Below are 22,203 nucleotides of genomic sequence, written 5' to 3'. Positions count from 1 at the left end.
GGGCGTTGGTGTGTGTCTACTTACACATGTCTATGTTTGTACGTAGCCCTATGGGTCTTCTAGTATAGAATAGAATTGTATAGAATAGAAAACTTTATTAATCTCTTGGGAAATTTTTTAATATGTCTGAGTTTCTACTAATGTATGTTCATGGTCAAGTGTTTTTACTTAAATATACATATATCAATAGAAAAAATGTATACACTTTTAGACGTTTATATAGCTACTCACGTTAATTGTTCTTCTAGTCGCATAGCTCTATGATCGCTGCCCTCGTCTCCTTCCGCTCGCCGTTTCCCACAATCCCTTGCAGCCCAATAGTGTCCAGTCATTGAGGCTCAGTGATCGCTCACTTCTCACCCCGAAAAACCCCCCGAATCTCACCCCGACACCCGAGCGGTCACCCCGCTACACCTCAGCGCCTCAGCATGAAGGAGACCGCGGCCAAGCGCCGGGACAAGGCCGGAGGCCGCGACCGGGACTCCAAGGCGAAGGAGCAGAAGGAGAAGGAGCAGAAGGAGCCGGGCCCGGAGCCGCAGGACGTGGAGATGACCGAGGAGGAGGCTGCGAACGCCGCCAAGCAGCCCAAGGAGCAGGACAGCCTCACCCTGGAGGGTAAAGACGTTATATCGGGCACTGTGGGGGGTGTTCATGCCGGGGGAGGGTGCAGGGGGTCCCGCTCCGGAGTCGGCTCGGCGTTGGTTAGCCCGGTTAGCATTAGCGGCTAACCAGGCTAACTAATGGTCCGTGAACAGACTTCTGCGTTTTTCTGGATAACCTTTTGTTTTGGCCATGCAATACTACCAGACCCGTATATGTGAAAGTTGTTTTTTTTCTGTTAAATACGAGCTAAATGTGTTTAACAAGCCTTTAACGACCCCGTCGGTGAAGTGACAGTGCACAAGTTAGCATTAGCACCTGTCCTTGTTTATGAGCACATTTAATTCACACAACAAATTCCTGTATTCTTCAATTCACTTGGGTTCTGTTATGCGACTTTCCAGTGAGATTCGCGAGTGTTTAAAAACGTTTCTGATGAATGCTAATATGAGTCAGTATCCACAACCATAGAGATTTTAAGAGAGAAAGACTGCTGATATTATTCATCAGTCGGTCATCTCAAGGCACGTTAACAGAAAGAAAAACACAATTTTACTATTGTACGCCCTCTTTCTCTTCTATAGGACAGAAAGAGAGTATTGACAGAAGAGTATGGACTATATATAACAGAGTACACAGACCATAACAGAGAGTATAGACAATTATACACCATCCTAGGAATAGTAATCTTTGCCTCGCCTCTTAAAGACGCAGGAACAGGAATAAGAGACGGTACATATTATGGGTGACGGAGGGAGGGAGGTAGTACAGTACATGAGAGGGTGTATGAACTTTTAAAGAGAGAGGGAACGAGAGAGTAAACACTAAGACTGAGAAAGAGAAAAGACTAAGAGAATCTGGTCTGTCTCCTTTCTCTGCTCTCTATCAGACATTAAGGAACACGTGAAGCAGATCGAGAAGGCGGTGTCGGGAAAGGAGCCTCGCTTCGTGCTGCGGGCGCTGCGAGCGTTGCCGTCCACCAGCCGCCGCCTCAACGCCAACGTGCTGCACAAAGCCGTCTGTGGCTTCTTCACCAACAACACCACCACCAAAGACTTCCTGCTGGGCTTTCTGGAGGAGGTGAGCGTCGCCACTGGACACCCTCGTTCTGGGGAAGGGTGTGCAGGTTTTTCTCCGAAAGCGAACAAAGTCAGACAGGTGGTGTTTTTGTGTCCTCCGCTCAGCCCATGGAGATGTCTGACGGGGAGGTCCAGTTCCGACCCCGGACGGGAAAGTCTGCGTCCGCTCCTCTGCTGCCGGAGGTGGAGTCCTACCTGCAGCTGCTGCTGGTGGTTCACCTGACCAACAACAAGAGATACACTGAGGTCCGAGTTCTCGGGTTTGGGCATTTACAAAGCAGGACACGTGTGTCGTCACGGAGAACGGGTCGGGATTGCCGTCGGCTCTTGTTTTTAATCCCCGCCGGGTGTTTTTGTTTCAGGCTCAGAAAGTGTCGGACGACCTGCTGCAGAAGATCGGCTCCAAGAACCGCAGAGCTCTGGATCTGGTGGCGGCCAAGTGTTATTATTACCACGCCAGAGTGTACGAGTTCCTCAAGCAGTTTGACACCATCCGGAGGTACACTCTCTCGCTCACACACACACTCACCCGTTAACAGTCTCCGACTTGTTGTGTGACGGCGTCGCTCCCTCTCCTCAGTTTCCTCCACACTCGCCTTCGCACGGCGACTCTGCGCCACGACGCCGACGGTCAGGCCGTCCTGCTCAACCTGCTGCTCAGGAACTACCTGCACTTCAACCTGTACGACCAGGCCGAGAAGCTGGTGTCCAAGTCTGTGTTCCCCGAGCTCGCCAACAACAACGAGTGGGCCCGCTACCTCTACTACACCGGTGAGGCCGCCGCTTGGACCGTGTGTCGCCCACGCCTGGGACCGTGTGTCGCCCACGCCTGGGGCCGTGTGTCGCCCACGCCTGGGACCGTGTGTCGCCCACGCCTGGGGCCGTGTGTCGCCCACGCCTGGGGCCGTGTGTCGCCCACGCTTGAGGCCGTTTGGTAAAATAGCCGCCATGTTGTGATCTGCAGGTCGTATTAAGGCGATCCAGCTGGAGTACACCGAGGCTCGCAGGACTCTGACCAACGCTCTGAGGAAAGCTCCTCAGCACACTGCCGTGGGGTTCAAACAAACAGTATGTGCACACACACACACACACACACACACACACACACACACACACACACACACACACACACACACACACACACACACACACACACACACACTCTGACTGTAGCGTCAGACTGTAATCAGCTGTTGGATTTCAGGTCCATAAGCTGCTGATCGTGGTGGAGCTGCTGCTGGGAGAGATTCCCGACAGGCTTCAGTTCAGACAGCCGTCGCTCAAACGCTCCCTGATGCCGTACTTCCTGCTCACTCAAGGTCAGATGTTCTACATTTCTTCTACTTTAGTCGCCGCCGCCGCCGCCGGTGCTCATGTCCAGGCTTTGTCTTCTCGTTGTGGGACTGATGGAGGAGCTCAGGACGACCTGGGTCGCAGCAGGAGACGGAGTTTAACCAGGGACTTTTCAGGAAGATGCTTGTTGGAGAGAGAAACAATCTGAAACAATATGAAAACTACCGGCTTCGTGTCTATTTTGTGTTTTTTTTTAATGGAGATTTCTGAGACTTTATCATAAATCAAACCAACAGTTATGTTCTTTTTAAGAATGCAATTACAGAAACCAATAAATCTGCTGTGTAAAGATGTTCAAAGTAACATTTTCTTTTAAAATAGTTTGCAATGTAACTATAGGAAAATTAATTTATCATGAATTACTGGTAGAATGTCGTTTACAACCTTATGAGATGTGTTATGTTTGAAAAGCTCTGCAGCCGAAAGAAGTAAAATTGTGGATGTTTTACCAGAAAAGTTCTCCAAATTGTCCAACGTGTAAAAAAAAACAAAAAAAGAATGAATTAATCACAACCTCTAAACATGTAAGCACATTTTTTTCCTATAATTCAAAAAAATGACTAGATGAGCAAAAACATCGCGAAACTAAAATATTTTTCGGCGCCTTTTGAATGTAGTTCTGGAAACACTTGGAAGTGAAAATGTAATTCTGTGTGTGATTGTTGTTTTTAAACGTTTTCAGCCGTCCGGATGGGAAACTTGGCGAAGTTCAATCAGGTGCTGGAAGAGTTCGGGGAGAAGTTCCAGACGGACGGGACGTACACGCTCATCATCCGCCTGAGACACAACGTCATCAAGACCGGTGAGCCAACGGGGCGCCCCCCCCCCCCGTGACGTCACCTGTCGCCGGGTCAACTTTTCTTTTCTCCCCGTTTACGTGATTTCTTTCTTTCCTCCAGGCGTGCGCATGATCAGCTTGTCGTACTCTCGTATTTCCCTGGCCGACATCGCTCAGAAGCTGCAGCTCGACAGCCCCGAGGACGCCGAGTTCATCGTCGCCAAGGTAACGCCGACAGGACGGCAGTCATCGACGCCGCCTCTGTCGGAGTCGGAGGTACACAAAAAGCGTGTGTGTGTGTGTGTGTGTGTGTCCCGCAGGCGATCCGCGACGGCGTCATCGAGGCGAGCATCAACCACGAGAAGGGCTTCGTCCAGTCCAAGGAGATGATGGACATCTACGGCACCCGAGAGCCTCAGCTGGCGTTCCACCAGCGCATCTCCTTCTGCCTCGACATACACAACATGTCTGTGAAGGTAAAGACCCGGCGGGGCGAGGGGCGAGGTGAGGGGGCGGGGCGGGGCGAGGTGGGAGACGAGGAAGGCGGGGTGGGGCGGGAGACGAAGGGGGCGGGGCGAGGAGGGAGACGAGGATGGCGGGGTAGGGCGGGAGACGAGGGGGGCGGGGCGGGGCGAGGCGAGGAGGGAGACGAGGAAGGCGGGGTGGGGCGGGAGACGAAGGGGGCGGGGCGAGGCGAGGAGGGAGACGAGGAAGGCGGGGTGGGGCGGGAGACGAAGGGGGCGGGGCGAGGAGGGAGACGAGGAAGGCGGGGTGGGGCAGGAGACTAAGGGGGCGGGGCGAGGCGAGGAGGGAGACGAGGAAGGCGGGGTAGGGCGGGAGACGAAGGGGGCGGGGCGAGGCGAGGAGGGAGACGAGGAAGGCGGGGTGGGGCGGGAGACGAAGGGGGCGGGGCGAGGCGAGGAGGGAGACGAGGAAGGCGGGGTAGGGCGGGAGACGAAGGGGGCGGGGCGAGGCGAGGAGGGAGACGAGGAAGGCGGGGTAGGGCGGGAGACGAAGGGGGCGGGGCGAGGCGAGGAGGGAGACGAGGAAGGCGGGGTGGGGCGGGAGACGAAGGGGGCGGGGCGAGGCGAGGAGGGAGACGAGGAAGGCGGGGTGGGGCGGGAGACGAAGGGGGCGGGGCGAGGCGAGGAGGGAGACGAGGAAGGCGGGGTGGGGCGGGAGACGAAGGGGGCGGGGCGAGGCGAGGAGGGAGACGAGGAAGGCGGGGTGGGGCGGGAGACGAAGGGGGCGGGGCGAGGCGAGGAGGGAGACGAGGAAGGCGGGGTGGGGCGGGAGACGAAGGGGGCGGGGCGAGGCGAGGAGGGAGACGAGGAAGGCGGGGTGGGGCGGGAGACGAAGGGGGCGGGGCGAGGCGAGGAGGGAGACGAGGAAGGCGGGGTGGGGCAGGACACGAAGGGGGCGGGGCGAGGCGAGGAAGGCGGGGTAGGGCGGGAGATGAGGGGGGCGGGGGGTAGGGCGGGAGACGAGGGGGGCGGGGCGAGGCGGGAGACGAGGGGACGGGGGGTAGGGCGGGAAACGAGGAAGACGGGGTGGGGCGGGAGACAAGGCGGGGCAGGAGACGAAGGGGGCGGGGCGAGGAGGGAGACGAGGGGGGCGGAGCCTGTCAAACTAAAGTGTGGCTTTGTCCTCCTGCAGGCCATGAGGTTCCCCCCGAAGGCTTACAACAAGGACCTGGAGTCCGCCGAGGTCAGACTCACACACACACACACACACACACACACACACACACACACACACACACACACACTCTTTCCGGTGAAAACACGCCGTTACCAGAAAGTGTCCTCTGGGCGCCGCGGCGGCGACGAGCCGGACCAAACTGAAGAATCGTGTAATTTGTGTCTTTCAGGAGCGTCGGGAGCGCGAGCAGCAGGATCTGGAGTTCGCCAAAGAAATGGCTGAAGACGACGACGACAGCTTCCCATGAGCCTTTCTGCTGAGTGTGTATGTGTGTGTGTGTGTGTGTGTGTGAGAGAGAGAGAGAGAGAGTGTGTATGTGTGTGTGTGTGTGTGTGTGGACTGATGCTTGTGGATCAGTCGTTACCTACAAGCTCTCCTTCTTTCCCCCTCTGTTGTTGTTGTTCTTCCCTCAGACGAATAAAAACTGGGTTTTTTTTGTTAAATCTTGATGGTTGTTTGTTTCCTGCTTTGTGTTGATCTATAAACATACATTAGTAGAAACACACACGTCAAGATTTCTCCCAGGAATTAATAAAGTATTTATATTCTATTCTGGTAGACCCAGTACAAACATAGACATATGTGAGTAGAGTCACACACACAATCAGTCCACGTTTCATTGAAAGTTATTCCTTAATTGGTTTATTTTTAGATTTATTAGCCTGTGGGGAAATGTCACCGTTGAAATTCAAAAATCTGAAGGCTGCAAATAAAAGAATCTGATTTTTATTCTCATTTTATTTAATGCACGTGTTCCATAATACACCATAGAATTATAGAAATATAATCATAGAGTATTGCTATTACACTTTGCCAGTGCCATATTTGATGTTTCATCATTTGTCCGTAGTTGTGTGTTTCGGACTCGCCTGCTTATCGATCATGTGCGTTTTGCATTTCAAGTGTTTGATTTGTGATTGTGTGATTTGACGTCACGCGTCTTTCAGACTTTACGTCATCCTGGGAAAATCGGCAGGAAGAAATCGGACGTATTTGCTGCGGTTTAATTGTTCTTTTCTTCCGGCAAACCGACTTCAATCTGCGTTTTTTTTAAGTTTAACAACAGTTTCTCCTCAACGCCCAACGTCAACAAGGCCAAACCCCAGAACCTGAATAAAAAACTGTCAATGATCTACGACGACTCTGGTTGCTGCTCCTCCTCACGTTGCTCCTCCCGGCAATACTTCTGCCATCGTTGCTTTTCTTTTAATTGCTCCTCCTCCCGTTGCTCCTTTTGTCATTGCTCCACTTGTGGTTGCTCATCCTGTTGCTCCACCCATTGTTGCTCTTTCTATTACTCATCATGGTCTATGATGTTTCTGGTTGCTGCTCCTCCTCACGTTGCTCCTCCCGGCAATACTTCTGCCATCGTTGCTTTTCTTTTAATTGCTCCTCCCGCCGTTGCTCCTTTTGTCGTTGCTCCTCATGTTGCTCCTCTTGCCGTTGCTGCTCTCGTTGTTGCTCCTCCTGTCGTTGCTCCACCCATTGTTGCTCTTTCTGTTGCTCCTCTTGTCACTGTTGCTCTGGTTGCACCTCTCCCGTTGCCCCTCTCGTCATTGCTCCTCCTATTGTTGCTCCTCATTGCTCATTGCTCCTCATTGCTCATTGCTCCAGCCATGTGCAACCCCTCACGTTGCTCTTCTTGTCAATACTCCTGTCATCGGCGCATTTCTTTTAATTGCTCCTCCTCCCGTTGCTCCTTTTGTCGTTGCTCCTCATGTTGCTCCTCTTGCCGTTGCTGCTCTCGTTGTTGCTCCTCCTGTCGTTGCTCCACCCATTGTTGCTCTTTCTGTTGCTCCTCTTGTCACTGTTGCTCTGGTTGCACCTCTCCCGTTGCCCCTCTCGTCATTGCTCCTCCTATTGTTGCTCCTCATTGCTCATTGCTCCTCATTGCTCATTGCTCCAGCCATGTGCAACCCCTCACGTTGCTCTTCTTGTCAATACTCCTGTCATCGGCGCATTTCTTTTAATTGCTCCTCCTCCCGTTGCTCCTTTTGTCGTTGCTCCTCATGTTGCTCCTCTTGCCGTTGCTGCTCTCGTTGTTGCTCCTCCTGTCGTTGCTCCACCCATTGTTGCTCTTTCTGTTGCTCTTCTTGTCACTGTTGCTCTGGTTGCCCCTCTCCCGTTGCCCCTCTCGTCATTGCTCCTCCTATTGTTGCTCCTCATTGCTCATTGCTCCTCATTGCTCATTGCTCCAGCCACGTGCAACCCCTCACGTTGCTCTTCTTGTCAATACTCCTGTCATCGGCACATTTCTTTTAATTGCTCCTCCTCCCGTTGCTCCTTTTGTCGTTGCTCCTCATGTTGCTCCTCTTGCCGTTGCTGCTCTCGTTGTTGCTCCTCCTGTCGTTGCTCCACCCATTGTTGCTGTTTCTGTTGCTCTTCTTGTCACTGTTGCTCTGGTTGCACCTCTCCCGTTGCCCCTGTCATCATTGCTCCTCCTATTGTTGCTCCTCATTGCTCATTGCTCCAGCCACGTGCAACCCCTCACGTTGCTCTTCTTGTCAATACTCCTGTCATCGGCGCGTTTCTTTTAATTGCTCCTCCTCCCGTTGCTCCTTTTGTCGTTGCTCCTCATGTTGCTCCTCTTGTCGTTGCTGCTCTCGTTGTTGCTCCTCCTGTCGTTGCTCCACCCATTGTTGCTGTTTCTGTTGCTCTTCTTGTCACTGTTGCTCTGGTTGCCCCTCTCGTCATTGCTCCTCCTATTGTTGCTCCTCATTGCTCCTCATTGCTCATTGCTCTAGCCATGTGCAACCCCTCACGTTGCTCTTCTCGTCAATACTCCTGTCATCATTGCTTTTCTTTTAATTGCTCCTCCCGCCGTTGCTCCTTTTGTCATTGCTCCACTTGTTGTTGCTCATCCTGTTGCTCCACCCATTGTTGCTCTTTCTGTTACTCATCATGGTCTATGATGTTTCTGGTTGCTGCTCCTCCACACGTTGCTCCTCTCATCAATACTTCTGCCATCGTTGCTTTTCTTTTAATTGCTCCTCCCGCCGTTGCTCCACCCATTGTTGCTGTTTCTGTTGCTCCTCGTGTCACTGTTGCTCCAGTTGCACCTCTCCCATTGCCCTTCTCGTCATTGCTCCTCCTGTCATTGCTCCAGCCATGCGCAACCCCTCACGTTGCCCTTCTCGTCAATACTCCTGTCATCGGCGCGTTTCTTTTAATTGCTCCTCCTCCCGTTGCTCCTTTTGTCGTTGCTCCTCATGTTGCTCCTCTTGTCGTTGCTGCTCTCGTTGTTGCTCCTCCTGTCGTTGCTCCACCCATTGTTGCTGTTTCTGTTGCTCTTCTTGTCACTGTTGCTCTGGTTGCCCCTCTCGTCATTGCTCCTCCTATTGTTGCTCCTCATTGCTCATTGCTCCTCATTGCTCATTGCTCCAGCCATGTGCAACCCCTCACGTTGCTCTTCTCGTCAATACTCCTGTCATCGTTGCTTTTCTTTTAATTGCTCCTCCCGCCGTTGCTCCTTTTGTCATTGCTCCACTTGTTGTTGCTCATCCTGTTGCTCCACCCATTGTTGCTCTTTCTGTTACTCATCATGGTCTATGATGTTTCTGGTTGCTGCTCCTCCACACGTTGCTCCTCTCATCAATACTTCTGCCATCGTTGCTTTTCTTTTAATTGCTCCTCCCGCCGTTGCTCCACCCATTGTTGCTGTTTCTGTTGCTCCTCGTGTCACTGTTGCTCCAGTTGCACCTCTCCCATTGCCCCTCTCGTCATTGCTCCTCCTGTCATTGCTCCAGCCATGCGCAACCCCTCACGTTGCCCTTCTCGTCAATACTCCTGTCATCGGCGCGTTTCTTTTAATTGCTCCTCCTCCCGTTGCTCCTTTTGTCGTTGCTCCTCATGTTGCTCCTCTTGTCGTTGCTGCTCTCGTTGTTGCTCCTCCTGTCGTTGCTCCACCCATTGTTGCTGTTTCTGTTGCTCTTCTTGTCACTGTTGCTCTGGTTGCACCTCTCCCGTTGCCCCTCTCGTCATTGCTCCTCCTATTGTTGCTCCTCATTGCTCATTGCTCCTCATTGCTCATTGCTCCAGCCATGTGCAACCCCTCACGTTGCTCTTCTTGTCAATACTCCTGTCATCGGCACGTTTCTTTTAATTGCTCCTCCTCCCGTTGTTCCTTTTGTCGTTGCTCCTCATGTTGCTCCTCTTGTCGTTGCTGCTCTCGTTGTTGCTCCTCCTGTCGTTGCTCCACCCATTGTTGCTGTTTCTGTTGCTCTTCTTGTCACTGTTGCTCTGGTTGCCCCTCTCGTCATTGCTCCTCCTATTGTTGCTCCTCATTGCTCCTCATTGCTCATTGCTCCAGCCATGTGCAACCCCTCACGTTGCTCTTCTCGTCAATACTCCTGTCATCGTTGCTTTTCTTTTAATTGCACCTCCCGCCATTGCTCCTTTTGTCATTGCTCCACTTGTTGTTGCTCTTTCTGTTACTCATCATGGTCTATGATGTTTCTGGTTGCTGCTCCTCCACACGTTGCTCCTCTCATCAATACTTCTGCCATCGTTGCTTTTCTTTTAATTGCTCCTCCCGCCGTTGCTCCACCCATTGTTGCTGTTTCTGTTGCTCCTCGTGTCACTGTTGCTCCAGTTGCACCTCTCCCATTGCCCTTCTCGTCATTGCTCCTCCTGTCATTGCTCCAGCCATGCGCAACCCCTCACGTTGCCCTTCTCGTCAATACTCCTGTCATCGGCGCGTTTCTTTTAATTGCTCCTCCTCCCGTTGCTCCTTTTGTCGTTGCTCCTCATGTTGCTCCTCTTGTCGTTGCTGCTCTCGTTGTTGCTCCTCCTGTCGTTGCTCCACCCATTGTTGCTGTTTCTGTTGCTCTTCTTGTCACTGTTGCTCTGGTTGCCCCTCTCGTCATTGCTCCTCCTATTGTTGCTCCTCATTGCTCCTCATTGCTCATTGCTCCAGCCATGTGCAACCCCTCACGTTGCTCTTCTCGTCAATACTCCTGTCATCGTTGCTTTTCTTTTAATTGCTCCTCCCGCCGTTGCTCCACCCATTGTTGCTGTTTCTGTTGCTCTTCTTGTCACTGCTGCTCTGGTTGCACCTCTCCCGTTGCCCCTCTCGTCATTGCTCCTCCTATTGTTGCTCCTCATTGCTCATTGCTCCTCGTTGCTCATTGCTCCAGCCATGCGCAACCCCTCACGTTGCCCTTCTCGTCAATACTCCTGTCATCGGCGCGTTTCTTTTAATTGCTGCTCCCGCCGTTGCTCCTTTTGTCGTTGCTCCCCCCATCAACGCACCCTCCTGTTGCTCCTCTCGACATTGCTCTTCTCCCGTTGCCCCTCTCGTCATTGCTCCTCCTCTAGTTGCTCCTCTAGTTGCTCCTCTAGTTGCTCCTGCAGGTGTGACGTTGCTGCAGTCAGAGCTTCTCCTTCCTGTTCAACGTTTCCTTCCGACGTGTTGAAACGCGTTGCTGCGTTGACGTTGCCCACTTTCACAACCAAGTGTTTCCTGTGTGGTTGCACAATGAGACACCAAACGTGTGTGTGTGTGTGTGTGTGTGTGTGTGTGTGTGTGTGTGTGTGTGTTTCCTGGTTAATTATCTATCCTCTTTCTTTCGTTGTGCATTCACAACTTAGGAAATCCTGGGAATCTCAGTCGCCAGAACATTCACCCAGGTGAAGTTCCCTTTGTTCGCCCGCTGAGACGTTAAACCCTGACGAAAGAACAGAAAAGTCGAAGGGAAGAAATGAATGACGTGCGGCGACGCTCGGGATCTTACATCATCGCGAACCGAGTGGGAAAGTTTCCTTTATTTCAGCGGCCATTGGGATCGGCTGGTCCCATCAAAGCTCCCAGGTTATTATTAGTGTTATTACTAGTGTTATTACTAGTGTTATTACACACTGGTGACCAGCCGGACGCCGGCCCGTCAGTATCTGACGTCACAGCAGGCGACCCAAAACACCACGAGGCTCAGAAGACGGCCTTCTCGCTATTGTGAGCAACAAAAACGTCTCGAAAATGAAAAAAAACAAACAACAACAACAAAACGGGATACATTTTCCTGTTCAGGACACGACGAGAAGGAAACACACTGGAATGCATGTCATTTGTTTATTTCCTCGTCACACATCAATATATCCATCAATACATCTATCAATATATCTATTAATGTATCTATCAATATATCTATCATATATATCAATATATCTATCATATATATCAATACATCTATCAATATATCCATCAATACATCTATCAATATATCTATCAATGTGTATCTATCAATATATATATATATATATATATATATATATATCTTTTAATGTATCTATCAATGTATATCTATTAATGTATATATATCAATATATCTATCAATGTATCTATTAATATATATCTATCAATATATCTATCAATGTATCTATTAATATATATCTATCAATATATCTATCAATGTATCTATCAATTTATCTATTAATGTATCTATTAATATATATTTATCAATGTATCTATTAATATCTATCTATCAATATATCTATCAATGTATCTATTAATATATATCTATCAATATATCTATCAATGTATCTATTAATATATATCTATCAATGTATCTATTAATATCTATCTATCAATATATCTATCAATGTATCTATTAATATATATCTATCAATGTATCTATTAATATCTATCTATCAATATATCTATCAATATATCTATCAATGTATCTATCAATTTATCTATTAATGTATCTATTAATATATATTTATTACTGTATCTATTAATGTATATCTATCAATATGTGTATTAATATATATCTATCAATATATCTATTAATATATATCTTAATATATATCTATCAAGCTTAAAGAGTGAAAACCAACCGGTTCATGGACGTCATGGGAATTTTTGTTTTTAATCCAGCAGATTCTAAATGATCCATCTTTGTCCGTGACGCTTCAATCAAAGCCGCGCTGCAACAACACATAATTATAATAACAATAATAAGCATGAATGAAACAACAACAACTACAATGATCCTTATTACATTATTATTGACATTACAATCATCATTATCAATTGCTGAACAGATATTTAACCCAAATTCGTTCTTGTGTGAATAAAAACACTTTTAATGTATTTTGAAATCACAAACGGCACGACGCTCCTGCTTCATCTGGAAACTTCCAGTGTTTATTCTGCGTTTAGAATAAACTTCCGTTTGTTTACATTTGGATTCATTGACTGAAGAGTTTTTAATTCATGTGATGTTTAAACTTTTGCATTTGCTCTTCAAACCTTCCTGACTCAATGAAAATAATTGTAAAAAATGTAAAAAAAAAAAATAATAATAAAAAATCAGCACAAAGCACAAGATGAGAAGTCACGTGACCGTCGGGTTGAGATCAACTGTTGCTTTCCGGTGGAGGTGTGACGCAGCAGGCGCTTCGTCACCGCGGATTTTATCCAGATGAGTCCCGGTGTGACTCCGGTGTCCGTCAGTGGTGGGGGGGGGAACCCCGCGGTGGGAGGCACCGTGAGGGTGGGGGGGGGGGGGGGTTGGGGGTGGAGGGTGGGGGGGCTGAGCACATAAAAACTGCGCACCGGCGCAAATGACGGCTGAGAAGAAGAAGAAGACCTGCGGACACACGCGCACCTACTGACACGCAACACAGACATGGACTCTCCAACAGGTACGTCCGGGCCGTGAACGCCTCACGTGTCTACTTCCGTCAGGTGGGGTTTAGAGGAGGGTCCTCACCTGCGTGTGTGGGGGGGGGGTAGAAAACTTTGCGGAGGATCCAAACAAAAAGTGTGCGTGCAAAAAAAAAACCAACAATATTACGCGCGCACACCTGCACGAACTTTCCCTCTAGAACTCACATTCTGCCATCAATGGTTCAATTCAGAACCTCGCGAATAGTTTCTGCATGAATAAATGACGTTTGACGCTCCAGCGAGGAAAAGCAGTTCCCTGGAGAGCGGAGTGATCCGGGCGGCGGTAACGCGCAGTTTGGTCTGTTCTCCAGATGTTAAAAATGGAATATTTCAACGGGGGACTTGTGAAAAGGCAGAGAGGACGCGTGTCAACTCGGGACCGGTGGAGGTTTCCTGTCCCCACGGCGACGCGTTGCGCGCGGCGCGGCGCATCCACACTGCGGCTTTACGCACGGCTCTGACGCCGCTGTTTATATGCTTACTCAGCAATTAGACTGATTGTTTCTCACCTCGTCACAGAGTCTCATCAGCGACTTCTGCTCTGTCAAGATATTAAGTGTGTGAGAAACAATCGGGCTTCGATTCACCACTTCAACCATCCGCGTCTCCAAGACGCGCCTGCGCAAGCATCAAAGCCGGCGTTCCGTTGCGCGCACGTTTTTGGTGCGAATGCCGGCGTTTATAAGCGGGCTGCTGTGTGCAGGCTGCATGGTGCCGAACCGTGCCGTACCGTACCGTACCATACCGTACTATAGTGGACCCTACCGCTCCAAACCTGTTTATATGTGGATTGACGTTGTGGAAACTGGGGTATATTTTGGGGGCAGTGGTGGAATTGAGCAGACCTGGGTCCTGAGGTTCAAAGGTTCGAATCCCACAGCTGACCCTCGACCCCCCCCCCCCCCCCCCCCCCCCACACACACACACACAGATTCTACAAATAGAATTTGTCAATTGAGATGATTGACAAAATATGACAAGTTATTTAGTTATCTGAGGTTCTTAAAGTTTCGTGGTGAAAGAAAATGTTTGGGAATTCCAGTTCCTGACCGCCATCTATGCCCGAGTCTCCGCTCTCCTGATTGGTCGGTTTGGATTCGGTTCAGTCTGGGAGAGTCGTCTCGTGATGTCATCTCGATGACATCACTGCATCGCAGCCAGCAACTTTGTCGTCGTCGTCGTTAATCCAACCTGAAGCTTTTCGAGTCATCAATCCCAAAAAGTTGCTGTCCTAACGAATCACCCCCCCCCCCCCCCCCCCCCCCCCCCCCCCACAGCCGCCATGCTGCTCTGCTTCCTGCTTCCAGCTCTGGTCCAATCAGCTCCGCTCGCATCGGCGCCGCCCGGCGCCTCGCCGGCCTTCAGAGAGGCGGCCGACCGAGCCAAGCTGCTGCTGGAGAAAATCCTCCGCGACGTCCCGGCGGTTCACGCGGCAGCCGTCACCGCCGAGGTAACCGAGGCTTCTGATTGGCTGCTTCCCGTCGCCTCCTTCCCCTTTCCTTTTTTTCTCCTCGTAACGAAGTTTGTTTGTTTGTTTGTTTTGTTTTTCCCTCTCCCAGGGTTTGGCTCTGGACTCCAGTCAGGCCTCCGGCCTGCAGATGATGACGGTGTCGTTGGGAATCGGCCCCTCCCCCGTCCTCAAGCCGCTGTCCCAACACTTCACCATGGTCAGTCCACGCACTGGCTATTTCAGCCGACTGTGCACTTTTCTTCTTCTTCTTCTTCTTCATCTTTATTCTGTTTTAGTAGAACGGGTGGATTTTTTATTTCTTCGTTCGTTCTTCTGTGATGTTTTCTCTCTGACCTTTTGGTGTCAATGTGTGTGTGTGTGTGTGTGTGTGTGTGTGTGTCGCCCCCTACAGGACATGTTAGTGGGCCGTATGCTGGCCGGCTGCAGGCAGTACCAGGGGCTTCTGGGAGTTTTGTCGGACCGACTGAGCGGGCTGACGGGGCTGAACGCTGACCTCAGAGACCTGCTGGCTCATATCGCCAAGGTAACAACCCTCAACACACACACACACACACACACACACACACACACACACACACACACACACACACACACACACACACACTTGACTGGCCGCTCACCGCTCTCCGTATGCTTCAGCTGCAGGAGGTTGCTGAACTCGCCAGAACGGATGAAGCCGCCGCCTCGGACCTGGCGTCTCGTCTCCACGGCGACTACGAGGTGCAGGTGGCCGCCCACGTGACCTTGACGCAGCTGCGCTCCTTCTGCCGCGACCTGATCCGCAGCCTGAGGACCGTCGCCCCCCAGAGGCCGCGAGCCGCAGGGGCGCACTAAAGCCCCGCCCACGCTAAGCCCCGCCCCCCCGTCTCCCCCCCCACACACACACACACACACACACCGACAGGTTCTGCATGTAAGGACTCGCTGGAGCGCCGGTATAGTGCAGCACACGGTGAGGGGTGACGGCGGGAGCCGCAGCGCCCCCCCGGAGGCTTTCGATGAACTTCAGGGCGCCGACCTTCAGACGAGGACGTCTAAAAAAGTTTTATTTATTTTTTATAAACAAAGTCTGTGAGGACGCAGGATGGGACAACGAGCAAGACGTTTACCCAGAAGAGCCACGTTCCAGATCCCAGCAGGAGACAGGAAGTAGCGTTAGTCTGGAAGTATAACGCTGTTTATCGCGTCTCCATGGCAACCACCGAGCGACTCACGAAAAAAACCCTTGTCTTGAAGACAACTCTGGTTTTTACGTAAAAGATTCAAGTCGTCTGTGAAAGAAACGGCAACAACATGAATCAACCAACGTCAATACCATTTTTTTTTTAAAACAACAAAGTTCAACTTTAAATTGTAATTTAAACAGTAAAGCTCAAGTTAAATTGTCACAAAAAAAACAAGAATAATTATCATACATTCTAGGTATTTATTTAAACCAAATATTGCAACACAAACTGATGCAGAGCAACAAGTTTTGAAAACTTAATTAAGTTTTCACATTTAAAAAAGAAAGTTTAACGTTAAGAAACGTTAGAAAGTGACTTGTATATTTAACAGTTATCAAAACAAAAAGACATTTTTTTTAAAATGTAGCAAACGTTTGTGTATTGCAGTTAAAAATATTGTTTTTGAACTTTTAGAAAAAAAATCCAAAAACGACAAAAAGAAAAAGAAGAAGGATCCTTGAGGATCTTTTAGGACCTCGAAGTTCCTGATGCAGAATCGACTTCACATTGAAGAACCACGTCTTGTATTCTCATATTTTGGGATTATTTTGAGAGAGACTCTGTTTTTGCTGATGTTTGTTTGTTTTCCTGTGAAAACATCCTTTTGTGGATTTTGTTTGTTGAGAAGTTCTCTTTGGGAAACGGTGAAGCACATTTTCTATTTTATTCGGGCAAATGGCAGAGCCTCGTGCCCCCGAGTGTTTATGTCTGGAGCATATTTATTGCTTATTTATATAAAGTACTTTATTTATTTTTTAATTTGTCTCAGGTCGTTACATATGATCAGGAGTGTTACTCCTTGTGCCTTTTTTTTTAAACTGTGTTATTTAATAACGGTTTTAATGGTTGTAATTATTTATTAATTATTGAGTATTTATCCACAGAGATTTTATGGTTCGAAATATTTTTCTATCTGAAATAAAACAATGTGAAAATTATGTTTTCCGCTGTTTTTTTTAAAAAAAAATTCAAAAATCTAAATTCCGTGTGTTCGTGCCCCCCCCCCCCCCCCCCCCCCCCCCCCCCCACCCACGGATGACATTGCAAGCGACCCGACGGAAAGCACCCAAACTCTTAAATCGGATGTGTTACTATGGCGACGACAAACGACAACAACAGCAGCAAATATTCAAAGGTTTGTTGTTTATTTTTCTGAAACTTTTCATGTTTTGTTTTTTTTTCTTTGTTTTTGCTTTTGTTTTGGGTTTTTTTTTTTTCCCCCCCCAGGCGAGATGTGTTGGTCCTTCAGGGCACCCATACTCAAAATGTAAACAAACAAACGAACATAAACATCAACGTAAACCGGTTTCCGCCGCGCTTCTGATGCGATGAGCCGTAGCGTCACTCTGACTCCGCCCCCCTCGGCCCCGCCCATTTATATTTCTCCCCATATTTTCTCACCTGTGTCACCCTCAGTTAACACCCCCCCCCCCCCCCCCCCACCCACCCACCCACCCTCTTCCAGTCCCCCTTTCTTCCCTCACTGCCTCCCCCTGGTGGTGTGTTCAGGTCCTGCGCTGCTCCTGGTCTTTCCGCCTCTGTTTTTCTTTCTGTTTCTCCAGTTTGTTCAGAGCTTTCTTCTCCTTCTCGGCCGCACTCTGGACGTCTTTGATGCGCCGCTTCAGCGCGCTGCGGTCCGACGAACTGAGCACGCCCAGACCCTGCAGGGGGCAAAGGTCAAAGGTCACATTGCGTACTCACAGGTCGACGAAGGACGACAAAGAAGATTTAAGACGTTTGATTGAAAATCAACTTTTTCCATCGTAGGCCAGTGATTTAGATTGTCCCCCCCCCCCCCATCCTGCTGCTCCTCCCCACCGTCCTCCTGCTGCTCACTTTCAGCTTGTTGCCGTCCAGCTGCAGCAGCTCCTGTCCATCGATGTCCCGCGCACTGAATTCTGGGACGTATTTCTCCATGTTGAGTCCCTGCAGCCACTGACAAACCTGTTGAGTTGTCCAAGAAGACATGAGGGAGGACGACTCCTCGCAGGGCTGAGGAGGAGACAAGAGGACGGAAGATTTGTTTTTCTAAAATTACTTTATTGGGCCTTTATTTGCATACAATAATTTAATTATTTATATTTTTGTAAATGTGCCCAAACGCAGAGAAATATCCCCGTTATTTCAGAAATCCAGGTAAACGTGGCCTAAGTGTGACGTGGTTATTTTATTTTCTTAAATTGCTTCTTGCTTCTTGCCGTTCCAGATATTGGTGATACGTTTTGTTTCCTTTCATTGAGCATTTCATTTTTTTCCGGCACACCAACAGACCTTAGATATTTCTCTGTACCAACGTGTCTCCGTCAGAACAATGCAGGTCTGCGCTGCTCTGGCTTGTACTTGTGGACACAATCGGAAAAGAATTCTAAAAATAAAATACCTTCCCCGATAATCCACGAAAACTAGCAACAATTCAAGAAAGGGAATTGATTCCCACTATCCAATACCGCCCATATCAATGTCAATAATACAGACATCAATAGTACCAACAGCTCCTCCACCACCAACATCAATAATGTCAACATGACCAGCAGCACCGCCGCCACTCACAGGAAGTGGAGGGCAGAATGACCCTGCGCCATATTGCCATCGTGTCCAATTACAGATCTTGGCGGTAGAGGTCTGGATGTCGCAGACGACTTTGTGTCGTGTGGGTAGAGCAGGTGAGAGCGTTACCTCGTCCGAGGACTGCGACAGGGTGTGGTATGGGTGCGAGGCCCTGGAGGAGGAGGACTCGACAGGAGGGGAGGTGGAGGAGGAGGTGTGGGGGGGGGGAGTACTCCTCGCTGAGGGCCGACTCCTGCAGGTCAAGAACACAGAGGCAGAGTTTCAGACACGGGAGAGTTTGTCAAAGGGATCCTGGAGTTTGACGGACCGACCGGGGGAGGAGGCGGGGCTACCTGGGAGTGGGACTTGCGGGGTCCGTGGGAGCCCAGCGGGGGGATTTTGGGCGAGCAGGGGGGTGTACCGGACGACGAGAGGGACCCCCGTCCCTCGGTGAACCAGGAAAAGGAGACGAAGGATCCGGAAGAACGGGACGGACTCTCAGACGGCTCCCTGAGGATGAAGGATTGGGTGGGGGTGGGGGTGGGGGGGTGAGGGGGTGAGGGGGTGGGGGTGGGGGGGGGGGGGGGGGTCAGGACCGGCTGAGGCTTCTGACAAGGGTAGCGACGGGTGATGGACTAACCGGCTGCCCACTGAGAGACGGTTCGATTTATCCTTCCTCACCCGGATGTAGGAGCGTCTCAGCGTCACCCTGAGGGACACAGATTGAGTCCAGAATCGTGTGTGTGTGTATGTGTGTGTGTGTGTGTGTGTGTGTGTGTGTGTGTGTGTGTGTGTGTGTGTCTCACCCACCCCAAGTCCAGGAAGCGTCTCTTGGTCTTCTTGTCGAAGACGACCGTTGGACTGCGCTGGTCGACTGGACTGGTGTCCCGACTTGTATCAGAAACCAGAACTGAGACACACACAGACAGACGGACTTCACTGATTGGTCGAGGGGGGATGGTCCAGAACTCTGCTCACTCGGGAGGGACGGGAGCCGAGGATGTCCACACCTTCATTGGGCTCACGTTCTCTTTCGAGACCAAACCGCCTGGAAAACGTCACGCGGTTGCACCGGCCGCTGGCTAGGGGGCGCTGTCGCCCCAAAAACGAAACTCTGACCAGAGAGGAAGTGAAGAAGAAACACGGCTCATCGATTGGTCCGGAACCGAAACCGGAAGTCCCCACCTCTTTAGCCCGTGGTGGCTAGGCTAGTTAGCTCATGACTAATGGGTATTCACAAGCAACCGCGATATAAAGTCTTCTTTTTTTTTTTTTTAACTACCCAGAATGCATTGCGCTACGTCACGTCCTCTCGTACCGCCCGCTGGGAAGATCTTTTGTGAAGGAACTGAGACCCGCGTTTTCAAGGCGGATCAGAGATCTCTGGTTTGCTCTGGTTAAGACTTCGTGTCCTCGTCGTCCAAATGGAACAGTTTTTCCCCAGAAGAGAACCGGATGGACCAATTATGTGTGTGTGTGTGTGTGTGTGTGTGTGTGTGTGTGTGTGTGTGTGTGTGTGTGTGTGTGTGTGTGTGTGTGTGTGTGTGTGTACCTTCACTTTCAGGTCTCCTGCTCCTCCTCAGGTAAACCGGCGAGCATTCAGACGAGGGGCAGGATTTGGACGGCGAGCTACTGGGCATCACCAGCGGCTCTTGAGACGTGGCGTTGGTCAGCTGGTGGTACCGTCCCCGCGGGGGCGTGGCCAATGACGCAGCCCCATCCTCTGGAGAGCGACGCCCCTAGAGGAGATCGAAGTCGTCACGACGACGCTCTTGCCCGTTTATCGCGGGCCGCGCCCGTACCGAACTCCGATCGGTCTCTCACCAGCGACGTGTCGAAGGAGAAGGCGGGGCTTCGGGCCGACCGCAGCGAGTCGGGAGACGGGGAGGAGCCTCGCTTCGCCACATGAAGCGGTGAGCGGGCTGAGTGCACCGGACTTTCCTGGAATCGGGAAGAGACTTTAATTTTGGCGTCAACGGTCCCAATGGGATCGAGGGTTCGGGGGACCGTCACCCCAGACCCGTCTCCCTCGTGTCCCAGACGGCGTCGCTCTGGAGGTCGCTCCACCTGACGGTCGCTCAAATAGGGACGGTCCCACACATGAGAGCCCACATTACCTTCTTCTCCAGGTTGTCTTCACCCTCCGTGGAGCTCACGCTGTCACGGTAACGGGATCTGGAGGGGCGCTGCCTCCGGGCCTTGACGGACAGCTGGGCGCGGCCTTTCTGGATGCTGTTGTCCAGCAGCTCCGTCTCTGGGATCGCCTCGTTTAGGTCTGAAACCAACTGCAGTTACTCCGAGGAGGGACTGTGGTCCTCATCATGACCCGACAGTGACCCTACAGTGACCGTACAGTGACCCTACAGTAACCCTACAGTGACCGCACAGTGACCCTACAGTGACCTCAAAGTGAAACTGTCAAGATCTGATAGTGACATTGGATGGATGGATGGATGATGGATGGATGGATGGATGGATGGATGATGGATGGATGGATGATGGATGAGACATTTTAATGATGATGCTACACATTCGTCTTCCTGCCACTCACTGCATCAAGGCTCCATCAAATATTGAACATGCTGACCAAGACACACACACACACACACACACACACACACACACACACACACACACACACACACACACACACACACACACAACACACACACACACACACACACACACAATTTTCTTAAGAGCCTTGTGCTGATTCAACAGTTTTTACTCGGAGCTTTGTGCTTCCTGTTGGTTTATTTCATGAAGGGGTTTCTTGTGTTTAAAGGATTAAAGGAAGTGTATCTGGTCAGTTGTTCTCCCCCTTTATTGCATGTGTGTGTGTGTGCGTGTGTGTGTGTGTGTGTGTGTGTGTGTGTGTGTGTGATGTGTGTGTGCAGTCCTTTACCTCCTCCCCCACACTGAACTGACAGCACTTTATTTCCCAGGGGGCGGAAGGAGAGGAGGTAAACACTTAAAAGCATGGAGGAGGGGAGTAGTGGGGGAAGCCTCAACGGGCAAATTATATGGAGGGAGGGGGTGGAGGGGTGGAGGGGTGGAGGTGTGGGGGGGGGGGTAAAGCCATAAATGGGAGGAGAGAGACAACAATCAAGGAGACGTTGGGACAAGAAACCTGCAGTTGAATGATGATATTAGTGTATTATTACTGACTTTTGCAGTAAACGAACCACAAACACACGTTTCCTCCCTACATTGCTGCTGTCATAATTACTACCGCCTCTAGAGGGAGACACACACACACACTGCACCATAACCTGATATCCATGAGAGCAGCAGATATTATATAGTATTTACTCTACATTCAGCTGATATGAGTGAGTATGGTTCAGAGAAGGGAAGTGGATCTTCATAGATTTGAGAAAAAGTTGAATTTAAATGTGCGTTTGAGGCTCACCGAACACGTTTTCTGTGTCGTCCAGGGTGGTAGACATGACTCAGCAGTATCTGTGAACACAGACCAACATGGAGAAGAAGGACAGAGACGAACATGAGGTCATAGCAACGTTGACCAATTGTAGAAAACGACACGCGTCCGAGGTTTGGCTCAAGTTCTTCTTTTTTTTTTCTGTTTCACTCTAAACTTTTTTTTCCGTCTTTCCACCCGCTTGACTTTTAACACCGAGCCGAGTCGTCGCTCAGATGCTGATTTTGAGAAGCGATTTCAGGCGTCGAGAGTTTTCGGGAGGCTTCGCCGTTCGGCCGTGTTGACGGACGTTACCGTATGGCGGAGTCTTCTGACATGCTCTATAATCCAGATTATA

At 50.3% G+C, this 22,203-nt stretch overlaps 3 protein-coding genes across 3 annotated transcripts; 2 read left to right on the top strand and 1 right to left on the bottom strand.

Annotated features, from left to right (window-relative positions):
* The first annotated feature begins 318 nt into the window (after positions 1-318).
* psmd3 (proteasome 26S subunit, non-ATPase 3) lies at positions 319-5,958 on the top strand. Its single transcript, XM_080511338.1, has 12 exons — positions 319-615; positions 1,490-1,680; positions 1,785-1,925; positions 2,042-2,178; positions 2,260-2,450; positions 2,644-2,747; positions 2,884-2,998; positions 3,715-3,834; positions 3,932-4,035; positions 4,131-4,286; positions 5,467-5,517; positions 5,681-5,958. The coding sequence occupies exons 1-12, from the start codon at positions 429-431 to the stop codon at positions 5,756-5,758; spliced, it is 1,575 nt and encodes a 524-aa protein (XP_080367464.1). The 5' UTR covers positions 319-428; the 3' UTR covers positions 5,759-5,958.
* Positions 5,959-14,462: 8,504 nt separating this feature from the next.
* Positions 14,463-15,485, top strand: csf3a (colony stimulating factor 3 (granulocyte) a; the record flags this gene model as incomplete). Its single annotated transcript, XM_080511853.1, has 4 exons — positions 14,463-14,630; positions 14,740-14,847; positions 15,043-15,174; positions 15,291-15,485. The coding sequence occupies 4 exons, from the start codon at positions 14,463-14,465 to the stop codon at positions 15,483-15,485; spliced, it is 603 nt and encodes a 200-aa protein (XP_080367979.1).
* A 1,897-nt stretch (positions 15,486-17,382) lies between these two features.
* samd14 (sterile alpha motif domain containing 14) lies at positions 17,383-21,873 on the bottom strand (the record flags this gene model as incomplete). Its single annotated transcript, XM_080511350.1, is given in 11 exon segments — positions 17,383-17,538; positions 17,714-17,869; positions 18,554-18,649; positions 18,651-18,677; positions 18,778-18,934; positions 19,065-19,133; positions 19,235-19,334; positions 19,977-20,163; positions 20,249-20,365; positions 20,542-20,699; positions 21,837-21,873. Coding segments are annotated over 11 exon segments (1,260 nt in total).
* Between the last annotated feature and the right edge of the window lie 330 nt (positions 21,874-22,203).

The sequence above is a fragment of the Blennius ocellaris genome, assembly GCF_963422515.1.
Source record: "Blennius ocellaris genome assembly, chromosome: 16".
Taxonomy (NCBI): domain Eukaryota; kingdom Metazoa; phylum Chordata; class Actinopteri; order Blenniiformes; family Blenniidae; genus Blennius; species Blennius ocellaris.
This window is presented reverse-complemented; position numbering and strand designations above follow the sequence as displayed.